Here is a 14,748-nt window from a genome sequence, read left to right on the forward strand (position 1 = left end):
ATCCCATGTCTCACCGTGCCATCACGTAACATTTTGGCGAAGGGGGCGGTGTCTTCATCACCATCCTGGCCCTGAGCAAAGCACCCTAGCGGCCTTGAAGTGACTCTCATGGCTACGTGAGCTGTGCCGGGTCACCCCAGCGCCCCCACCCCCGCAAGCACAGCGACCACGACGATGTCCCCCGCCCCATGATCCCATCGCCTTTGTGACCTGGGGTTACAAGACGGGACCAGACCAGACCGGACGACGACGAGATCAGCCGAGACCACTTTACCTTGACCCCACGCCCTTTCGTCCGGGCGACTCAAGTGTTCCAAAGTTTTTCTTCACCAAGACGGGCGTCGCTATTGATAGGCAAGTATTCACCCAGCTTATAATCCTCATCCGCGGCTGCAAGGGCTTTCTGTCTCAACGTTATCATGTCGTGCTTCAGTGTTCTGCTCACGTCCATGGTTTGGGGACTTGAACCGGGGGGATGCGTTACAAAAGAACGACCAAGTAGGCTGTGGGAAAGGGCGCCATGGAAGGCCGAGTGAAGACTACGACGTACACAATGTTGCATAGACCTAGGGTTCGCTAGGCCGCCCATTAGCTCTTCGCTTCAGTTAACTACCGCGATTCATGTCTCGTCCTACCGCTGCGTTACAAACTTATTTCTGCGTTCACCTTACTCCATTGACAATCGTGGAAAACGATTTATGCCTTCAAAGTATTCCGGCGAGCCAGTTTCAGTCGAATAAAATCGACATTACATCTTTCGGACATCTCTGGCGTGCATAAAATTTCTGGCATGCCTTTTTCACAGCAAAAGTTTTCAGCAAATGTATGCCCAAAAAACAACTTTTTTTACTCGCCCTATGATCGTGCAAGGTCGTTAATTCGAACATCTGTATTTCGAATTTCGGATCATTTCAATAGTGTGATTTCGGCCAGGCTAGTCCCTGTAGAAGCCTATGTATTGAAAAGCGCGTTAATCAGAACACAAGGTGCCTCGGGAACGAATAATTTGAACTACGGGCTACCGCGACGGCAACTTGGCGCCTGACGCATGGCTATGGCCGTGCATCGGGACAGTCGAGGCTGCGTCGGCTCTGGAAAGGGGAGAAAAACAGAGACAGAGTGGAGAAATAAAAAGAAAGAGAAATGAAATGCCTATAGCTGACGTTTTGGAAGGAGTTTGCGAAATACGTAGGAGTGGACACGAGTTCAGGGTTTGGGGCTTGCAGACAGATGGCATCATTTCTCTGGTCAGAAGAGTAGAACCTGTCGCTGCCAGTAACCACGAAGTGTCGGACGAAGCGCCAGTGCGACCGTCGTTCGGAAGAAATTGCCAAATGGAGTGCTACCCGTCTCTTTTTTGGGTCTTGGAGTATGCGAATATGAGGCATTCCGCTATATTGACTCATTTGAAAATAAAGCTTTAGCTTTGCCTTCTAGAAAAAAGGCAGGTTTCAATCGCGGCCTTTTTCGAGCATTCAGTTGCTGTTGCGCTCCAATGCCCCACAATTTCATTGTACGGCTTTTGTGCTTTACTTTCGTTGTTCGAAATTTTGTTAATTCGACCTGAGGTAGCGTCCTCTTGGACTTCGAATTTACTGTACCTGTCACCCGCATTGACCATCACCTAAAGTTTGGCATAGTGCAATGCAGAATTGGCCGCTTTTCTGCTTCTTTTAAGTCTCCACTTTTTACTGAATCACGTCAAACTGTTTTCTACTTAGTACATCGCTTTATTACTCACTTTATTAGTATTCGCTTTCTCATTTGTGTAGCCGGTGCCCTCAGTAACGCCGGAATGAACCCACGGTATGTCAAATAATAGATTAATAACTACGTATCTAAGTAAACAAATACATTTGATAATTATTGTCATATGCGGCGAAACCGTTCACAGCCTTTTTACTTCCAGAAAGCTTACAATTCAGTTTGTAAGCTTAATCCGACCCCAACCCACACCTCATATTTCACCGTCAAAGAGTCGACCTCTCTAGGAGGCATTAAAACACTCACCCAGTTGTTCTGCTCCTGCCTGTAGGATATGCCTGTAGGATCCCCACTGGCCATCTTTGTAGACGTTCATGACCAGGTCCCGCTCCAGCATTTGCTTGTACGCAGGATTGCTCGGGTCAAAGTCTTCAACCTTGCTGGGACCCCCTAGGCTCGCGTCAAATACGCATCTGCTCAAAGTAAGTAGCAAACAGGCCACATTTTTACACGAATTTTAAAATACATTTTTACATACTGCGCTTGCTAATAAGTGCCAAGTTTTCTAGGCTAATATATTGCCTCCTACTATTGGAACGTGTTCTTCAAACAGAGATAAACGTGAAAGTTTGAGCTAGTTGCCACAAGCGCTTGTTACTATGTTACTAGCTAGCACTTGTCGATGTCATCAGTCATCGCCCTTCATTCTCTTTTTTTTCGCGCTTTAAAAATTTGTTCATACAGAGTTGGACACAAACGCTGCGGAATAAAAACATTCAAGCTTAAAAATCATTCATAACAACAATCTCGGCCCTTGTATTATACGTCACTTCTTTTTATACGACTGAGCAAAATTAAAAATTCTCTGTGTACTGTTACAGACGTAAGCGAAGGCTTCATGTGTTCAGGGTTCCAGACTGTCTATTATAAACTCCTGTGGATTCTGCAAATTTCCAAAGTAAGTGTATCGCCCCCTGCCGTTATTGTAGAACTAGCATATGAGTAAGCAGCTTGATGCAAGACGCACTGTGAACCAGTGTCGTCTTTAACATATAGCCTTCGGATATTTCTAAATCTGATACGGTTAAAAGCATTCAGAAACATTTAAACAGGAGGAAGACCAGCCGCACTGCCCATCACTTCCTTGTCTCCTGTTTCCTTCTTCATCCTGCCGGGTTTCTCAACTCCCTAATACTAGTACAAGGAGGGACTCCTGTGTGGCGACGACTGGGATGGGAATTATTTCGTATGCGGAAACTTATCAGCCAGACGTTGACACCTTTCACTAAAGTTTGCAAGTTAGAGCAACAAATACATTTCTTTATCTCTTTCTCAAAACACGGTGTAATGAATAGGCGCCACCCGGTAAAGTCAACTCGCTTGAACATTGAGATGACTACAACCTCTTTGCAGCCAGCAATTTTCAAACAAACTAAGAATAATTTCTTTGACTGCAGCGGCACGCGCTAACATACTTGGTACGTGCTCGCCGTATGTAGAGCAGTTAACGCTCAACTGAACCCTACTAGCCTACAGGGCAAATTCTAAAGTCTCCTTTAGTATTACAATACTTCATGCAGGCCGCACAGCCGTTTTTTTTACTTTACTATACCAATTGCAGCGCCTCAGTTCTTTCCCTTATTCTCGAGGTGTATAGCTAATATTGTCAGCGGAGGCGGAGCTTCACTTCATTCAGCACGCTCATGCGCACAATAGCAGCACATTTATAGGAGCGCCAGTACTTTCCCAGGACTAATAAATGACGGGTCAAGAAAGCCCCTGAAAAGCATTACAAAGGGTGCTGTGATTGCGTGGGTAATGTAGAAATTTTTGGAGGCTGCGAGTAACTACGTGACCTTCGTCAATCCGCACGAGGAATTTCTAACGAAAAGAATGTCACCCTAAGCTTTCTTGAAAGCCTCAGAAAGGTATTTTCTTGTTCAGGTTCAGAAAGTGGTACTGAAATTTCTGAAGACCCAATTTTTATACACTAGACCTGTATGTTAAGTACGGTGAAATAGTCTTTCTTTATTTAGCAGATTTAGAACATAAGTAATAGCGAGAGGAAGCAAGCAATATATACGTGCCTGATGTGGCTCCCTCCTGTCTCCTTGAGAAGGCACGCGGTAAGGCCCACGACACCGCTGGTGCCCACATCTTCGGCAAGCATCCAGATGTTGTGCCCTTGAGGCCTGCTCGCGTATTTTATGCATGTGTCTCTGAGGGTGTCAACCCAAGCAAAACTTTCCTTGTTCACTCTTATCACCACTTGTTTGTCTGCTTCTATAGGCAAGCTGGTTTTCCTGAGTAAAAGTAGCGACGACAGATTGTTTGACTTGAACGCCACCTCCTGAACACCATGAGGTGAAAAAGCCGATTTCACGTCCTGGGTATCATAAAGACGGATCAAATCAGGGTCCACTGCTGTGAGAAGCGATTCTGCTGGACAGAGAGAATTACGGTAGGCGAGCATGATAAAACACCGCTCCTTGCAGTGCCGAGAAATAGTGCCGGCGAGCGCTTCTATTTCAGCAGCCGCCGCTGTGAAACTGTGAGCAACGATAAGATCACTCTCCGGAAGTTCGCCTATGTTCGATGAGGCTGGATTCCAAGTGATCATTCGTACGTTTTCCGGAAGATTCTCAACAGCGAAACCATCTAACGATTCTACCGCTACTGTGTACTCAATCTTGATTATACCGCTAGACCGATACAGAAGGGGAACGATTCGATGCGGCAGCAGCAGTTTTGTTCCTTCGGTTGCGATCTCCACAATCCTGATTTTCTTGAAGTCATTATTCTCAGTAACAATATCAAGGAGGCACCCCAGTGGCTCGTCCTTCAGGAGCACAGTGTTGATGAGGTCCTTCTCAATGGCTTCTTTTCGGGCCGCCAGAATGGATTGAACAGTGGCCTCCAGCGAAGACTGCGACCTATTTGCCTCGTCCAGGATATCTTTCAGGATCGTCAGCAAGCCCTGTTCCTCTTTAGCGTTTTTGGGACAGTACTTCACAACTTCTTCGGGAGCTGCCCGCAGATCTGTAATGTGGTCAAACGCTTGGCCCTTGCGCCCAGCGTATGAGTCCAAGATGTGCTTAGCTATGAAGGAACAGGCATCCAAGTACTCCTTTACGCAAGCTTCACGGTCCTGCCGCTCAAGCTCATCATCGACGTAAGGCACAAAGCGATGATCTTCAAGCATCGGAGTCTGCTGCACAGGCCGTTTAGGGGCGACGTTGACCTCCATGTCGTGCAAGACAACACCTCCTGCTCGTACGATGTCCAGGTGCAGATCGGAGATGGCTGGCACACCTGCACAAGAAGGGACGAGCCAGCGCGTTACGCCCCTTTTACGGCTCCCAGTCAGGCCTCGTAGTTCGTGAAACATACACTTCTAACCGTTTGTGCTGCAGAGTCTTTGCTGGGACATTCCATGAGCACCCAAACACCTTCAGCAAGGTGTCAGGTACTTTACAAACAAGGAAAGACGACTGTTGCTTTTGTAGAAATTTCAAATATTTCCTTTGTTGTAATAGTTGGGGAAGAAAATTGTGTTCTGGCATCACATACAGTTCAACATAAGAAATATTTTCGCAACCGTCTGCGTTGAGCGGTGGTTGTAAAACGCATGTTAAAGATTATAACACACAATACATGCGGTCATGAATGTTCTGTTAACACAATTTCAGCTCTCTACGCAAGGGAGCAGATTTTCCAACATTTTACAGGTAATTATACTCTTTTAAATCCTCTTCAAATGTTGTACAATACAGGCATCTGCTATCTCACGGCACCAATTGTCCCTAAATTCCTTTAGTGTTTCCAGTTGCATCACTGCTGCAGCCTTATTTTCCTCCGAAGCCACCAACCGTGCTCTTTGAAGGCGCTTATGAACGGAAACACAGGTACTAAACGTGGTATCCAAAGTTACTGTTGGGACAACTACCCGTAAATTTTTTTTGTCGCCACAGCACCTTATATTTTTTCCTGGCGAATCGCGTTTTTATGCTAATACAAAATCCAGTTATTAAAATTACTTTGCTAAGATCATCGCTGATTTAGCAGTACTGAGACTTGTTCATTTATTCGATAAATGCACGCCTCTGCAGGAGTTCAAACAAGGCAGTATCAAGACATCACATTTGTGACCCTGTGTCAATTAATTAAATTACACAAATCGCGTAAAATCCATAATTCCTAAAGGTAAATACAGTTAAGTGGAAGATCACTCCAATCACTGGGCTTCTTGAAGCGTCACCTAACGTCACGCACCAAAACATGTGAAGTTGCTGGCATATCAGTCCCTCATCAGATCAAAACTCGAATATGCCTCCCCCATATGGAACCCGCCCCAAACATATCTCATTAACGACTTGGAATCTGTCCAAAATCGCGCCGTTCGATTCATTCACTCGCAGTACTCGTACGACATCAGCGTTTCATCCTTGAAACCACAATCCGGTTTATCACCCCTCTCTGTTCGCCGTCGTATCGCCACCCTTTCCCTCTTTCATAATTTTTTTCATTCTTCCCTCAATGCAGCTCCTTACATCCTCCCCCCGACATACATTTCACACCGCACAAGCCATCCACTTCAAGTGTCCCGTTATCGCAACAGAATTGTCACTTTTTCCGCTTCTTTTTTTCCCCGCGCCGTCAAGGATTGGAACGACCTTCCCTGCTCCATTGTTTCAACCACCTTCCCATCATCCTTCATTGCAAATGTTACAAATCACCTGTGCTGCGAAAATTAATGTGTTAAAATGTTTTCTTTTCCTGTGTATCCACCCCTTATGTAATACCCCCCCAGTGGGGTCCTTAAGGAAATAAAAATGAAATGAAATGAAATTCGGCACCCATCGAAAGCCGTCGTCTAACTGAAGCCTCCACCATGAAAAAAAATTGTGAAATTGAAAATTGTCGTCACTCATTTCAGATAAGTAGGATGGTGTTTTGATATTTCCCTTGTCAGTTCAAGTTTTAAAACATTCTACAGGGAAAGTTTGTCTGCGATATTTAGAATTTGCCAATTTTAACTTCCTCTCACTCTGTACTACCACGTTGACGAACCCAGTCACCCAACTCAAATCGGGCAGCCCTTTTATGAATTTTTAAAGCGTATCAGCGAGATCGCCGTGTACGGACGACCCCCGATAACACATGCGTACTCTGACAATCACAGCACCTGAGAAAAAGTAGTTTAATTCTTAGGTGACTGCGTAGATCCCTAAATTTTGTCTGAACAACTTGAACAGGTGCAGCCTTAAGCATGTGTTTGTTTACAAGCTTAGTTCACCTGAAAGCATACGTTAGGTAAGCTCCCAGATATTTACATCTAGGACGTTTTTACGTACTTACCAAGTTAAAGACGGTCGTGAAGTCCCTGGTGTAGGTTCGGCTAATGCTTTTTATGATCACTTCTTAAATATCGCCTCGTACCCACAAGCCAATAAAGTAACCTGTCCTTCCTAAATTCACGCAATCCTAACTCTATGTTTTCATACCCAACTGATCTCAGATAAATTATAACGCTTTTTATAAACTTCAAAACCATCAAAACAGATGACAATTTCAGACTAAACCTGTAAAATACTTAGTGGATGTAATATCAGACTGCTTTACGCTTATTTTGAGTGCCTGTATTGTAACTGGTATATTTACATCTAGCATTCAGCTTGCAAGAGTAGCAGTAACGTACAAGAGAGGAAACCGCAATGATTTTTCCAATTACCACCCGATATCTATTCGACCTGTCCACCTGTCGAAGGGTGTAGAAAAATAGTTTTAAACATTTACTACCTTCGCTGATTGGTTCGAACGTACGGTTTTCCGGAACAAATGTCGGCTGAACTGGCTCTACTAGCACAAAATGAGTGCATACTACGAAACTTCGAAAAAAAATATATAGTTATGGGAAGGAAAATTTCACATCCACCTCAAAGCAGCCAAACATCTTCAACGGAAAGCTGGGCAGCTGACTCAAAAATTCAGCAGTAAAAGAAAAATTCGACCTGGTCTAGGATTCGAACCCGGGACCAGCACCTCAATGGGGTCTATTAAGCTTTCCTTAACTTCGAGTTGTTCATCAATTCGCTCTCGCACTAGAAACGGCTAGCCTCCTGGTTAGCTCAGTTGGTAGAGCGGCTGGCCTGTGTAGGCGGTGGTCCCAGGTTCGAAACCTGCACGAGAAAGAATTTTTCTTCAACTGAAGATTCTGAGAAAGCTGTACACCTTTCCTTCGAAGCAGTGAGGCTGCAATCATGTGAATGTGAAATTCGGCTTCGCCGAAACTCCCCCTGGAGGACTTTCCCGAAATCTCGCCGGTTCAAAATATATTTCTCCGCATTTTTGTCAGCTCCTAAAAGCCTTTGACCTTATTTCCGTGATATACGTCCTTGTCGGGTTTAGACCTAAACTGTCCACCCAAAATGTCCTCCTGCAGCTACACCAAGAGATAATTTCCCAACCACCTAAACGCGACGCAGCGGCGATCTTTGCGCTCGATTTGACAAAAGCATTCGACAGTCTCCCATAGTGCAATCCGCACAGGCCTAGAGTCTATCCACCCAGGAGAGCGCACTTACAACTACGTAAGTGATTTTCTTACCGCACGCACCGCCGCACTCCAGGTAGGCGAGCTCCATTCTGATCGCGTCCGACTTCCTTCCATAGGTACACCTAAGGGTTCAGTATTGTCTCCTTTTTTGTTCAATTTGGCAATCCTGAACATCCCCAAATAGTTAGATTCGGTACCTGGCCTCCGATACAGTCTATATGCCGACGACATTACGATGGGGGTACCTGGAGGTAGCGATCCTCAGATAGAAACCATCCTTCAACAGGGTGCCCATATCGTGGAGACAGAGGCGCAACTCGCTGGGTTATCCTGTCTCCAGAAAAATCTGCCCTGCTCACTCTCCCTGCCCGGTCTTGTCGTGATTCGCCGAGCATACAAGTTTCCCTCGGCAACCGAATAATCCCAGTGGTGCGAACCCTTAAGGTGCTAGGCCCAATTATAGAACGCAAACGAGGTAACGCCAAATTCCTCTCCCTACTTAACTCTCAAGTAAATCAAACAATTGGCCTTATTCGACGAATCGCTAGCCGTCACCACGGGCTCAAGGAGAGAGAATGAATCCGTCTAGTTGAGGCTTTCATCATCAGTCGGATTACGTACTCTCTCCCCTACCTTAAGCTTACCACCTTCGACATAGACAAAATTGACTGCCTCATCCGCAAGGCATACAAGGCAGCATTACAAATCCCCCTCCACTCGTCCACTGCCAGACTCGCCTCGTTCTGTATGCCTGCGAGTATGGTATTCCAACTTTGCAATGTCGTGGGTGGTTTCTGTCAAAATGCAGGTAGTGTTGGCGCTCCGTGGGTTTTCTGTAGACGGTGGTCGCGAGGGAGTTGCCATGTACCTGAAGGGTTAAATCCAAAAAGCTGATAGTGTCTTGAGATATGTCGTGGATGAACTTGATTGATTCATGGAGGCAGTTAAATTTTGAAATGAATAAAGAAAGAAAGAAAGAAAATGAAGTCGAGAAGGCTCGTTTTGTCGTGGTTCCATAGTATGAATATGTCATGTAGGAAACGCCTGCAAAACAGTGGTTTCTTTTGTTGCTTCGCAATGAAAGGAGTTTCCAATGATGCCATAAAAATATTGGCGTAATTTGGAGCCATCTTGGTTCCCATCGCCGTGCCACTGATCTCAAGAAAGTGCTTTTCGTTGAATTCGAAGTGATTATTATTTAGTACAATGGTTAGAAGCGTTGCGAGAGTTAGAAGCGTGACACCCATGGCCAAGCGTATCCCCCGTCCGGCCTGCCCCCCTGTCCTCCGTGCCCACCGTGCCCGCCGTGTGCACAAGGTCCGCCCCGTCCCACGCCTTTCCGAGCCCCGTCCGTCCCAGAACGGCGCTACATGACGCGCCTGGCCACGCAGGCGGCATCGCAACCACGCCGGGAGGCTGAGAATTGACTTGCAGTAGAGACAGGTACGGCTGGCCCTGATCAGGCATGGTCCCCCTCTTTTTTGTTAATTAGGAACTTAATCGACAAGCGTGTTCGCTTTGATTTGCATGCTGCTCACTTGGAAACATACGTCAACCAGAACGCCGCACCAAAAGGTCTTCGTCTAGCCTGCACACCCTCGATGTGCACATTTAATCCGGAGGAAATTACGAAATGGGAGAAAGTTCTGTCCGATGCGTCGGTCGGTCTCACGCAGATTGTTTCATAGCACACCCGAAGGCGGACCACGGAGCTTCTAGATGCCGAAAATCTAGAGAGGTCGCTATCGAATCTATCCGACTTAGAATGCAATGAACTTAAAAACTTTGAGACGACAAAGAGGAAAGAAATATCACAACAAAATATCAAGAAATTGCAACGCGATAATCTTTCCCCCAGTTTTTCGTCAACCCCGTGCAACCAACCCATCCCGTAGGCGTCGCCCCAGGTCCCGGTGCTATATCTCGCCCCGTGAACACACAACAAACGAACGGGGTAAATCTCTCAAGCAAAACATTATCCCCGGCTCAAAAAAAAAAAAACTTCGCTGAAAAGGTTTGACACTTTTCCCAGCCTCCGGAAACTTGAATGAGTTCCAACTATATCAGGATCTCGACACATTCGCACGTAATCTGCGTCTCCGGGAATACTTGCATGACCGCCCCAACACAAAAACACAACTGCCTGGTGCGTCAAACAATTCCTGGACACCAAAAGACCGACGAGACTAGCACTTAGATATGTATATAGCGGCTGTACAGAAGGATGTTGTCCGGGCATATGCACAGCACCAAGCCGTGCGCAACAATCTCTCAGCAGAAGAGCGAGCAGCTTTCAATTCCCGTCAAGCGGACACCAGCATAATTATCAAACCAGCGGTCAAGGGGGGAGAAATTGTTATACTTGACAAGTCTGAATACTTGGAAGAGGGAATGCGACAACTAAGCGACAGATAATTCTATAATGAGCTACCAAATGACCTCACATAATTCTATGAAAGTGAAATTCACAACAACCTCAAATCTCTTGTCACGGAAGGTAATATAACTGCCGCGATGGTTAAAATTATGTCACCGGAACATCCTGTCCCTAGTCGATTTTACCTGCTACCCAGAATACATAAGAGCAACCACCCGGGCAGACCCATTGTATCCAGTAACAGGACGGTGACAGAAAAATTTTCAAGCTTCACTAATCACATAATCACATAATTAAGGACATCCCCCCTACGTTCTCGTCCTACATCAAAGATACCAGCCATTTTCTACAGGAAGTTGCTGGTATCGTCATCTCCCCAGGGTGTTTTCTTATGACGCCGGACGTGCGTTCATTGTACACAAATATTTCCCACTCGGAAGGCATCGCCGCGACCGTGGAAGCATTTACTGGCTAAAGACCCCATCAATAGACATAGAGAGCGAAACTCTCGCAACGCTTTTTCTTTCTGTCTCTTTTCCTTTCTGACACTTCCTTTCTGTCTCAAAAAATACTTCAACTCTTTCTATGACCTACCACAATCTCCCCTCTGCTTTCCGAGGTCTTCTTGACTGCCAAACCTAATTTCTGTCTTTATTGAACGAGTCTCTCATTTCCCATTCCGATTCGCTACATGCATAACGAGGGCCTCTGTTCTGGCAGTCTTAATTGGCATACGGCGCTTAAGAGGGTTCAACGCTGGTCGACCACTCTCGACGTGTCGTAGACCCTCGAGTTACGGCCCGGGGGTTAAAAAGAAGGTCCTCTTCACCCCGCATAGTCCTAGTAGCGCTGGCTACCACCCCCAGTACAGGAAACAAAAAATGCCTGAACATAAATACCCGAGAAAGTGGTGTGGAAATAGTCCCGCCGGTAGCGCTAGTGGTCATCGCACCAGACCGGTATTCTAGAGGTCGTGGGTTCGGATCCCACCCGGCGGGAATTTTTTCACCACTTTCTTTCTGTCTCAAAAATTTCTTCAACTGTTTCTATGGCCTACCACGTTCTCCCCTTTGCTTTACGAGGTTTTCTTGAATGGCAATCCTTATTTCTGTCTTAATTCAACGAGCCCCTCATTTCCCAGTATATATATATATATATATATATATATATATATATATATATATATATATATATATACAGAAAGAAATGCCGGCAGTCTACAACGCCAAAGAAGGCATAGGGGAATGGTTAGACGATTTTTTACCGTTAGTGACGTTAAATTATTTTATTTTATTATTAACTACGTGAGAAAGAAAGAAAGAAAAACACGCGCCCAGAGTGGGGACCGAACCCACGCCTTTCGATTAGATCTCGAATGCCTTACCAATTCGGCTATCTGGGCGACTGTGTTCTCCTTCGCTTTCTGGGGTATTTATATTTACCACAACTGTATCTGACGCTTGAGGGTGGTAGCCAGCGCCACTCAGACTACACGGGGAGAAGGGGACCTTCTTTTTAACCCCCGGGGCGTGACGCGAACGTCTACAGCCTGTCATAAGCGTGTAACTGGCGGGAAACCCTCTTATGCTACCTTGACATCAAGCCTGCCAGAACCGAGGCCCTCGCTAAGCTTTCGCAAGATAATAGGGTTTGGAAAACGAGGGGCTCGTTAGGAAATACAGAAAGAAATGCCGGCAGTCTACAACGCCAAAGAGGGCATAGGGGAATGGTTAGACGATTTTTTACCGTTAGTGGCGTTAAATTATTTTATTTTATTATTAACTACGTGAGAAAGAAAGAAAGAAAAACACGCGCCCAGAGTGGGGACCGAACCCACGCCTTTCGATTAGATCTCGAATGCCTTACCAATTCGGCTATCTGGGCGACTGTGTTGTCCTTCACTTTCTGGGGTATTTATATTTACCACAACTGTATCTGACGCTTGAGGGTGGTAGCCAGCGCCACTCAGACTACACAGACATATATATATATATATATATATATATATGTCTGTGTGTGTGTGTGTGTGTGTGTGTGTGTGTGTGTGTGTGTGTGTGTGTGTGTGTGTGTGTGTGTGTGTGTGTGTGTGTGTGTGCGCGCGCGTGCGTGCGTGCGTGCGTGCGTGCGTGTGTGTGTCTGTGTGTCTGTGTATTGCAGCGTGGATCATATTATGCTTTTGATAGCTCAAGCGGTGGTATTACACAGCGACCCAGTACTTACCTTTATTTCCGCCTTCCTTCGTAATTCGCGCATGGAGTTCCGTGTCTATGACACATTTCTTGATTCTTGTAGGAAGGCAAAACGTGCGATCGATGACCTTAAACAGGCCTATCTGCAGCACGCCGTCTAAAAAGGTGACCCAGTTGTTCTCCCACTTCAACCGGACGGAGGTGCCTGCAAGAAAATGTCGAACGATGCATAAATACACCATATGCATAGTATCTTAAAGAATATAAACCCTTTACAAAAAATATAGGGTTTGTCAGATGAAATGTTTCCAGAAGGGGAGATATAGCGGCAAAGACAATGTTATTCGTACAACGGCGTTGGTAATTTTGGTGTGTATAATTGACAGGCGCAAAACTTTGACGCAAAACTTTGACACAAACAATTTGACGCTTCAACTGTGTTCCTTATTTTAACATTCCGGGTAACAACCAAAACAGGGAAGGGGTTTCCGTCTGACCAATTTGTATCGGCATGGGAGCGCCTGCAACTGAGATATAATGCGAAGAGTTCCTTGCAGAATCCTAGATAGGGAAGTTGGCCTATGCTGAGCTTTAAAGTTAGCTGACAGAAATTAATAGATTTGATTGATTGTAGGGTTTAACACGCCGACGCAACGCAGGCGATGAGGCGAGCCGTAGTGGAGGACTCCGGATCAGTTTTGCCCACCTGGAGATTTTTAACGTCCGCCGAAAAATCGTACACACGGGTGTTTTGGCTTTTCGCCTGCATCAGAAAAGCGGCCACCGCTGCCGCGAATCCAACCCGCACCCTCGTGCACAGCAGCACAACGCTTTAGCCACTGAGCCACCACGGTATTGACCAAAATTTGGAAAGATCACTTGGCTTATTTCCGACGACCAGCTTTTTTTTGGCTGAACGAAAGGAATGATTGCACGCACCTAAAATAAAGAACGACCGGACACATTTGGGATGCATTTCTGTATGTAAGTCAGTGAGTAAAACGTTTACTTGAGCCGAGTTTAAAGGGGCACTGACACAAAAATTTTGCATCTTGTTTTTTTTTGTTGCGATAAGTAGCTAGTGACCTACTTATAACCTGTAGAAACCTCATTTGCTTCAGCGTGCGACGGTTGTTTAATTAGAGGCATTTTAAATGCGGCCAGTCGCAGTTTCGGTTTCAGCGAGTGCCGCGAAACGATGGATTTTGTGGATTTTGTGTGCACAAAGCTGACCACGTGACCGTCGGAGGGATATCACAGAGCAGAGCCGCCGTAGCACTGTCGAATCCGCATCGACTGCAGTTTCTGCGAATGCCCCCACGTACTGATCTCGTGAGGCGCTTAATTAAAAAGCCACCATGGATGTGACGCAGGCGCTGCGAGTGCAAATGCTACCGCGGCCAAAGAACGACGCGCGACGCTCGAGACCGTGGGTGGCAAGACGCGCGCTGGGAGCAGCCGGCCGGTCTGCCTACAGGTCCGCCTACAGATGTGTTCGGCTTAGCACTGCGGCGGATATTCGAGTGCCGCTCTCGTAAGCGGTGCAGATGACAATTTTTAATGCAACCCGCCATGGCATCATTAACTCCTTTCTCATGTAAGCCACCATGGTCGGGACTTGGGGACAATTTCGTGCAGAGGTAACAAGCTATCACTCGAGCTACCTGCGCCGGCCTGGGCCACTTCGCGGCCGTGGCCGCCGCCTGCACAGCGACCGTGCGGCTAGCTCAGTGGGCTTTTCATGCCTCCGGCGCGTTTTCGCATTCAATGGTAAAAAAAGTAATAGAAACAGAGTGCCTGGAATCGCTGCAGAACTTTTGTCGCGGCCCGCTGCCCGATGAGCTGACGAAATCACGGCGCCTCCGCCGCCAACGATCGGGTCGTTCGTTCTCGAGAGCAGAAGCTCCGCCCTCCGGCCCTCC

The 14,748-nt window shown here is 46.4% G+C and overlaps 1 protein-coding gene across 1 annotated transcript in view; it reads right to left on the reverse strand.

The window, feature by feature from the left end:
• LOC144165213 (fatty acid synthase-like) overlaps positions 1–14,748 on the reverse strand; it is a 229,107-nt gene that overhangs the window by 93,619 nt on the left and 120,740 nt on the right. The window contains exons 16-18 of the mRNA XM_077695331.1: positions 12,858–13,031; positions 3,792–5,016; positions 2,011–2,177 (exon numbers count right to left, since the gene is read on the reverse strand). Coding sequence (XP_077551457.1) covers positions 2,011–2,177; positions 3,792–5,016; positions 12,858–13,031 — 1,566 coding nt within the window. The remainder of the gene's footprint in view (positions 1–2,010; positions 2,178–3,791; positions 5,017–12,857; positions 13,032–14,748) is intronic.

This window comes from Haemaphysalis longicornis, unplaced genomic scaffold (assembly GCF_048455015.1).
Source record: "Haemaphysalis longicornis isolate Haplotype H1 unplaced genomic scaffold, Haemaphysalis longicornis Haplotype H1 scaffold_14, whole genome shotgun sequence".
NCBI lineage: Eukaryota > Metazoa > Arthropoda > Arachnida > Ixodida > Ixodidae > Haemaphysalis > Haemaphysalis longicornis.